This window comes from Limulus polyphemus, unplaced genomic scaffold (genome assembly GCF_000517525.1).
Source record: "Limulus polyphemus unplaced genomic scaffold, Limulus_polyphemus-2.1.2 Scaffold1007, whole genome shotgun sequence".
NCBI classification, from domain to species: domain Eukaryota; kingdom Metazoa; phylum Arthropoda; class Merostomata; order Xiphosura; family Limulidae; genus Limulus; species Limulus polyphemus.
In genome coordinates this window covers 308,321-317,928 of record NW_013666617.1, presented here as the reverse complement: position 1 = coordinate 317,928, position 9,608 = coordinate 308,321, and the positions used below count along the sequence as shown (strand labels likewise).

The 9,608-nt window shown below is 32.5% G+C and overlaps 1 protein-coding gene across 1 annotated transcript in view; it reads left to right on the top strand.

Moving 5' to 3' along the window:
* The window catches only part of LOC111086306 (meiosis-specific with OB domain-containing protein-like), an 80,259-nt gene that overhangs the window by 5,488 nt on the left and 65,163 nt on the right, over positions 1 to 9,608 (top strand). The window contains exon 2 of the mRNA XM_022388670.1: positions 1,776 to 1,851. Within this exon, the coding sequence (XP_022244378.1) occupies positions 1,776 to 1,851 (76 nt within the window). The remainder of the gene's footprint in view (positions 1 to 1,775; positions 1,852 to 9,608) is intronic.

Genomic DNA, 9,608 nt, shown 5'->3' with positions numbered 1-9,608 from the left:
CTGATGGTTGCTTTGTAGTTATGAACTTGGTTGCCAGTAGCGAGAGGGTTAACATATGTCTCTAAGTATGCAGTACCTTGAATAGTGTGTTGTTTTAATTCTGTATATCAAATTGTGTCTTACTATTTTTATCCACAGTGAATGAAAATGTTAAGGATGATATAATGATGATGATGTGGCCATCTGTAGACATCTAATTTCAACACAATAACTACAGTTTTAAAAAGTATATTTCAATCAAACCTTACAGGCTACTTCCTTGAAGATGGGAAAGATTCCTATTGATTTTGGGGTTAAAAGGTCAAGGTTGCCATTTCAGAAAATAGAAATGAGCATGGTTTCTATGCAAAATAAACATAACTACAAAGCACACCATATTTACCAATATAAAATCCAAACAAAAATGTAATGGTTAGGGGTTCAGCCTTTCCACTAGGTTGACCTTTTTTTTCAATGTAAGATGATGCACTGCTATTTCTGTAAAGATGTTTTTCATGTTCATTAACTTCATTATATGTAAGACTTTGTTTTTGTTGCATATCAAGTAGCCTAAAGTAGGCTTCCTTTGTGACCCTCAACTCAGTATTAACAAATTTTTAAATTATTAGCTCTATTATCCCTAATGTTTGACTTGAAAAATAGATGTTGATATGTATATTCTATGGCTCTCTACAGCTTTACAGTATATGTTTAATTCACATTGGACTTGTGGTATTTTCAGGTAAAACTGATTTCCACATAAGTATCAGCAGGATTGACCAGATAAATCATTGAGTAGTCTGTATTTGATAACTTGGCTGAGTTTTCTAGTGTGTGAAATAATGTTAGTGAATTAAACATACTTGCTCAGACAATAAGACTGTTGCTTCTCCCTTGTTGTGATAAGGTCTCCAAATTTCTCTCTCTCTCTTAAGGTAGTTTTCTGTAGAGCTTCATAAGTTGACCTCCTAAAGGAATTGTACTTGTTGATCTTCAGTTACAACTGAACTAAGGAAGGAAACTTCAACCTTACGTTTTATCCAGTTGAGGGTGTTACTTCATGACTTGTTCTTTCACTAAAATCTCTGTCTGTAACATAAAGACACCACCCATTCAGGCAGCAAAAGATATTACTTTTGGTGGCCCTTTCAACATAGATGTTCAATGTTACTGCAGTAATCTCCATCAGCAGATTGTTATCTGCTATAGAGAATAAAGAACTAGAATAAGGAAACTTTGCTTCATCTTTTTTCTGATTCTTACAGCATATCATCATCTATCCTACTCAGTGCATTGAATAAGCAACATTTTTTGTGGAAGGTATTTACAGGAAAAAAAAGTGCACATTATATTCAGGCAAATATGGTATTGAACTGTAGATAAAGATCCAATTGATTTATGGTTTTTATAATAGAAAGTCTTATTTTACTTTTTTCTTTTTTTATTATTCTTTTTTCCCTTTTTATATAAAAACATATAATTTTAAATAGGTCTTTCTGGCCCTGTAAGTCTGGGCCCATTTACTTTCACCTTTTGTTTTATGCCACTGAGAGAAGATTTAATATTTTGAATTGATTATATAGTTTTTATACAAAAACTTATTGCTTCCTTTTCTTTTAAGATACTATTAGTATATTTTACTACAATGATTTACTTATGCTGGTCATAAGAGTAATTAATTATGTATAACCATATAAACAAAATCTAAAATAGTTGAAAAGAAATTTATAACATTAATTTTTAACCATTCTGAAAAAATATTTATTTTTTAAGGCTGATATTTTTATATATTTCAGTGCAAATAAGCAATGTCCAAGTACAGATATGCCAACCAGGTAGCATAGGTGAGAAATGTAATCCTTTTGTTACAAGGTGAGGGTTCAAATTAGAGACAGTATAATCATCATGTTCACTGTGCAGTTTTCCTTTATTTTACTGTATTGCTGTAATAAACTTAGATTGAATTTTGTATAGGAATGATTAAAAATTTTAGATAAGAGATAAGTAAAAAATCAGCAGTATTTTTTTTAATATTCAAATGTTATATTATTCATATTATTAAAGACAAAAATGTTAGATTATGTTTAGTTACAGTGAGCATTTCATAGGGTCCATGAAATACATGTAAATTTTCTATAAATTGCTTCATTTTAAAAATGCTTGAAAGTCAAAGAATACACAAGTATAAAGTCATAGAAAAGTTTTTACACTTCTTGTTCACAACAAGAAAGTGCTCAAAGGAATCAAAACTTGGACCATTTTACCTTTATGATTTGACATTCAAAATTTTCAATTTGATGAATAGTCTTTCCTAATCAGTGAGAAAAACAAAAACCCTGTTGTGGATTCTGGTTTGTGATGAGGAAAACTAAGGGAAAGTTCTGGTTGTACAACTTATATGAACTTACTCAAATTCTCTTTTTCACATTGACATCTCCTCATCTACCAGCTGACGTGAAGGTAGGTTATTTGAAATGCAAAGTTTGGCCATATGCTATACACCCTCCAATGTTTTCACTGTCAGCAGTTTGGACACTTCAGAACATTTTGACAGGTTTTGTTTTGTTTTTTGTGCTTGTTTCAATGGCAAAGATCAGGGTAGTAACAAGTGTCAGCCAGAGCCAAAACTGCAATGATTTCTACCTGTTCTACCCTACATCAAGTCCAAAACAGATTGAAGAGAAAGATATACAGAGAATAAAGAGTTTGAATATTATTTCATAACCAGAAACAAGATGTCAGTTTTCGAACCTCTTCTAAAGTGGATGCATGCTGTTGCACTCTGTTCCACTGCTGAATTGCAAACATTCTCAAAGCTTTTTTTGCCTTTGGTGGATAAATGAGTGAATAAATCAATATATAGCACTGTCTGTTCCTGTCTTAATACCACTGAGTGATACTAGTGTTTGGCCCCAAGGTGCAAGACCATCATTTGATCTGATCCTTGGCTCTGTGTAATCTTGGACATATGATGTGAATACACCCTTTCAGCCCAACGAGACTCCAAATTGACATACTAGGAAGAAAACAAAAAAGTGGTCATAAAGTATATGAAGGTTTTCCATCTAGATATCCTCAGAATTCTAGGTGAAAATTATCCCACTTATATAAGGGATACTATTGAGTCTTTCATAAGCCTTCTGGGCTTTGATCAATTTTTATCCCTTATACGTTCCTCTTTACAAGTAACATTTTGAAACCTGTTGATATTATCCCCACTCAGTACTTTTAATTAATAAGAAAGAATAGGGGGGAAGACCAATTTTACCCTTAATACAAATAAAGATTTATCTGTTTTCTTACAAAGTTTGTAGTGCATTACTGGAGGGATTTACACATTGTGATAAAAGTTTAGATAAATGACCTTTACACTCCATATTAACATATACTTCAATATTAAACAGTTTGTTTGTATTAACCCTGAAGAAGCTGTAAAAGCAAAACATTGGTAGTAATAAAAAACAAATATATATATACATCTGGAGTGTAAAGGTCGTTTATCTAAACTTTTATCACAAAGATTTTCTAACCAATCCTATAATTTGTTTCAATGTTATTCTTGGCTGCCTTGTCCTATTTTGTTTGTAAGAATTACCACTAATTCAGCATTGTACACATATGCATGTGTTTTGTTTTTGCATTGTCACCTAAGAACAAGCAGAGTTCCGCTGTTCCTTTTCAGCAATGCCAAAGGTCCAGTATGACATAATCCATTGTTCAGCTAGAAATAAAAGTCATGGAAAAGCAACTAGTGTGAATAAGTGTTATTCAATCATCCTTCAATATGTGTTGGATGTCCCTTCATGAGTATATATTACACAAACTCTGAGTTCTGAAGAACATTTGGTTGACATGACTTTGTAAATGAGTATTTATGGGCAGCATATTTGCAATAAAATGTACTGACCCTTTTGTAAAAATTTGTGTGTTTTTTAAAAAAATTTAATAAGCATTTGGATCCTTATTATAAATGTAACTTTTTCATGAGGAAAACCAGTAATTATGTACCTTTAAAAATTGTTGGACATGTACAGGTAACATACCAGTTTTGGCTGCCTAAAATGATTTTTAACTTGCTGATCTTTGGTGACACAATAAAATTTGGAGATAGCCAACTAGCCCTTCTTCTACACTGTGTCAGAGCTTGATTCTGCCACCATTAACATACCATATGTTAATGCCTGTGTGGAATCTAAGGAAGCTGTGATAAATAACATTGTCTATGCACATCTCCAAAACTTTGACGTGTTTCCTATTGTATCCTTGTCCATAGTGAACCTCTAACTTCCAGGAAACAAGACAGGATCTGTAAGAAGCTTAATTATCTGCAGATATCCTACTCTTATCAACCTCATAGCCTTTAGAAGTTTTAAGCCTTGGGCTTGACACACGAGATGTCAAAGTTAACAAGATTCTTTAATGAAATTCACTTTCAACATCTCTCACCACCAGTTCAAAAGTTGTCTGAAACAAGATTCGGAGGGTGAATTGGAAGCTCCCTTCCCTAATCAATCTTTCAAGAAGTGTTTGATTTACAGGGAGCTACTATTGTCCTTGATGAGTGTTTTTCTAATTATTCAAACACCTACACTTGTTTCCCTGAATTCTTGGTCATCGAAACACAGTTTAAAATAATTCCCCCTCCTTTTTGGATTGGCTGCTTTGTGAATTTAAACACATCATTCACTTTTGTGGAATTATAAATTGCTCTACATATGTCCAGAAATAATCTGTTGGACTAGATTATATACATTAAGAAATGTTATGCATGCTTCTTCTGCTTCTATAGTTCATCTCCTCGCTTTTTAGAAATTAATTTAGCAGTAGGAGACATTTTCCAGAAAGTATCCAAAGATTCCTTCTAATTATAGACCTATTGCTTAAACTGTGTAATGCTTTTAAAGGATGGTTAATGCTCATTTTGTTCTTCAAACTGATCTTCTCTCTAACATCCAGTTTGGATTTTACAGGCAGAGATCCACTGTAGACTACTTAATTAGACTTGAAATGTCAAACAGCAAAGCTTTTCTCAAGATTCATTTCATGTTCCTAATGTTTTAGAAAACAAGTCATTACAGGTGCATGTATGAACAACACTATCTCAGTCTTTTATACAGAAACTCAAAATACCTCAGGGCTTTGTCTTGAGTGCCACACTTTTTAGTATTAACTGAAAATTTTCTTCCAACAGTTGCACAGATTCTCTTGGTGGCCGAGACTAAGTTCTTAGAATTTATTTTTAACAATAAGCTGACTTTTATTCCATATATAATGCAGCTTAAAGTCAAGTGTAAAAAAGGCACTGAACATTCTAGGTGTTCTTTCTTCCACTTTGTGGGAAATGGATGTTCCAGATTTTTTCTTTCCTTAATTGATCCAATTAGCCTATGGATCTCTGGTTTATGCCTTTGCCTGAGAATGAAAATCTACATTGAGGGTGTTGTACTCTGTGGATTATCAGGGACTTCATCTCACACAAGGGACTTTTGCACTTAATTATTCTAGAGTTTGTAGAGATTTATACAAACCACAGTCTTCATTTGATTGCAACTTTCTTTGCTGTATGTTGCAAAACTGTGATTCTTGCTACATCGTCCCATCTGGCAGAATATTTTCATGCATTGGTTGGCCATGCTATACGTAAGTAGATAGCTCTTGTATCGAACCACAGTTGCATAAGATGGACATCACAGTAGATTCAGTTGCTGAATACAATGAAGAGTTTATCCCTCCTTGGCATTTTACAATCTCCCACTGTGATATTTTGATGAGTAACTTGAAAAGGTTGGATACTTTTGATTGGAAGTACTGAACACCTCTCACATCAATTACTTATACCAGTCTTTACTGATGATTCAAAACCAAGTGACTTTGTGGGTTTCTGCCTTGGTTTGCTTGAGCTCCGTCTTTGCTTACCAAATTTTGTCTCAGATTTCTATACAATCTTACTTGCTATGGATCACATTAAAGCTAAGTAATACCATCACAGTTTTCTCTATATAAACTGTTTAACTCCTTGAACATCTTGGAATACCTTAACATTACCTCTCATCCTTTTTTCTCAGAAACTTACAAACAACTGGCAACATTATCGTATCTTATCTGGATTCACAGCCACGTTGAATTCTGGGGATACAGACTGGCTGTTCTGCAGCCAAATTGCTTTCTGCTGGCACTGTGAGTTTTTACTCATTCTGTATCTCAGTATAAAATCTGTCATCAGTGTGAGGCTTCGTACCAAATGGTAAGCAATTTGGAATGACCAGAAACATAATAATCTTTCCCAAGTTTACCATCCTATAATGGCCATCTAGTTTGCATGGATGTTGTAGAGAAGAAGTTGTTCTAATAAGTATCTCATCTGCCAAATTTTTTTTGCTCATAATTTTTGCTTACAAGAGAATGAGCCTTCAATGAGTCAGAATGATATTCAAATTACCATTTCCCATATTCTACTGATGCTATCTCCATAATAGATTTTTTGGTTATTGGACACTCTCATATCTGAATGAGGTCAAATGAATGCCAGAAATTTCAATCCTAAGTATATATGCATATTGAAAAGTCAAATGTGTTTTTGAGTTTTGCTCAACTTTTAAAATGGATACAACAGAAGTTTTCTTTTATTTGAACTAGTTTTAATTTATTGTAAACGAGTCAGAAAGGAGGAAAACAAGATCATTTGAAAACATTTTTTTTTTATTTTTTGCATAAGGCATTCTTTAGGTTTGAGCTTAATGTCTGCAGTAAACGTTCAATGAGACATAAAGTATTACCATGATTAGGATTTGTTTTTAATTTTCTATGAAATAAGAACAAAAGGTTAATCTTTATCTAAGTTCACCGACAAAATAACAGCAAATATCACTGAAATATTCTTCCTCTCCCAACAATTTTGAATTGTTAAAAATATTTTAAGCCAATTTTGAAGACATTTTAAAAAAAGAGATAGTATTAAACATTCTTCAGATATGGGTAACAAACATATTGCATTAAATTTTTTTTTTTTATAGTGTTGTGGAAGTTTTATAAGTCCAACTGTACTTTTCTATATTAAAATATAGAGGGTTGAGGGCATTGTAAAAAAATGATTTTGAAAATACAAATCTGCAAATCACTTAACTACTACAGCTGATATATAGTTTGGCATTTCATAGATACTGTGATGCCACAGAATATTGATTTGATACAAAATATTGATAAACACAGACCCTGAAAATGCCTAATATTTAATGGCATAGTGTAGGATCTTGTAGTAGGTGAGAATCCACAAACACAAAGGTCACTGGCTAAGCCGTCCACATGTTCTAGAGAACAGTACACAACATAATCAAGAAGTATCTCAGTTTGGAAATGAAGCCAACAGTCTATGGGGTTTCCAAGATAAGGCTTCCATTAATATTTCCATTTAAACTGTCACATACCTCAAGCAGCTAGAGAATGAAATGGGTATCCATTTTATTCCATATAAAGAAATACTGCTCAAGTCACCATACACAATGCCAATAGATTTGGATGCAATCAGACTGCTGAAATGGGTTATGGAAAATCTGCAGGGAGCAGTAGTATGCTTTAGTCATGCCAACCTTATGCTGCAGAGCTATTGTCAAATTCATGGTTGTCTGATAAAACATGACTAAGCATGGTGACATGGACTATGATGACATACCAAAACCATTTTAAGTCTACATGGTTGAGTGTGTCAATTGAATATAATTTGTTACATTGCACCACAAAATTAAAAAGAAAATACTGGATCAAATAGTTTGAAACTTCAGAAAATCTTTCTGCAGGTTATATAATTTGTTTAAGTAAAATAGTTTTTTTATATGTAATATTTGTATGAACTTGCAGCTTTTAAAATGCAAAAAGATGCATTATGATAAATATTTTCTAAGAAATAATTAAAAATGCTTATCTTTACTGTAGATTTGAATTACTGATTTTTTTTGTCTTCCTATATTCTTGTAAAACTTTCCTATAAAGGTTTTTGTGTATAAAACTGTACATTTTATATTTGTTTCAATTTGAAAAACACACAGTGCAGTTTCACTATGTTTAAAATTGGCTGGCATGCAATAAAAGTTACTTTTCTGTTACTATAGAAATTTATAAGTAAGCCAATTTTTTTTAATTGTTAATCAGAAGGATTCATTTAACATATGTAATATGCTTTAAACTGATTTCATATTCATACTTATATAAATCTTTTTTTTCTTTTTTGTGAATTTGTTAACTAATTCAAGCAGTTCTCAGTTATGCAGTTGAGTGCAAAATGATTTAACTAAGCCTACCTCATCTTGTTCCCTGAAAAACATTTCGTATTGCCTATGATACTGCAAAATCATAATTCAAATGAAGTATAAAATGGTAAAGCAAGCTTTAAATAAATCAGTATTATAATTGTGGCAGAAGTTGTTCACAAACATTTTTTCTTCTAATAACATGTAAAGCTAAGCTTAGTTCAGATCTTTACTTTAATCTACACTGAACTGAAAGCTTTATTGACTTGTACATTTGAAAAGAACAGAAGATGAGATTTCATTACATGCCTAGATCACTAGCCAATGTCATCTTGAAGCTGACATATAAGCAGTTTCATCACACTATGACAACCAAGGTTGAGGAACAATGATAGGCTAAGAATTTATAATACTGTACTTGTATATTCAAGTTAGAAGATCATGTTAGCACAGTTTTGTTCAAAACTATAATGACTTTTCTCCTAGGGAGATAAAAGTGCTGTATTATGCTCAGGAAAAAAATCAAGTTCACAAACATTAATGATTTTGGTTGGAGCATGCTGAAATCAATTAATAAGTATGAATTTAAATAAATAATTTTTTTACTAAATAGATTTAAACTGTGAAGAATTATTTAATTTGTGGAAGGACGACTACAATTTTATTTTCTACAATTTCCAAAATTAAATGATGCAACTTTCCCCTCAAGGTGGGATGCACTTATCTGGTCATTATGTTGTTAATGTAACATTCTCAACTCTCTGTATAAGGGACATAGTGATGCAACATCATTGTAAATAAAATTGTTTCACCATAGATTTAGGGCTTAGACTTATCAATACTATATAGGTAAAAAGTAGTGAGTATTTACAAAGTGTAAAAATGGATATAGTATTTTTTACAGGTATAGGTTTTCATATGCTAAAACTGTTTAGTTTATGGTCTTGTGGAATTTGTATAACTAAGTATCTAACTATGGTATTTTTAAATGATAAGCATACTCTTAATCTAATTACTGGTAATTTTGATTCTTCAACAGTAATACTAATAATACCATTGTTTGTTTCTCTAGTTATGTTTTTTGAGCCGTAAGATATCTTATATAATTGTGTCTTATGATTGAGTTTGTCCACGAAACCCGAGGAATAAAGTGGCAAGAGTCCTTCCTCCAGTATTTCAACGTATTTCGCAAAATTTATGTTGCCAATGCACTCCACTAAGCTCGATCTCCCACAAACCCAAACAGCTCCCAAAACCATTACGCTGAAACCACCATGCTTCACAGTTGGCTGCAATCTGTTGAGCCGAACCTCTTGGTGAGGCATTCTCCAGACCCATATCCTTCCACACTCTGAAAATTGAGCGAATCTTGATTCGTCTGAGAAC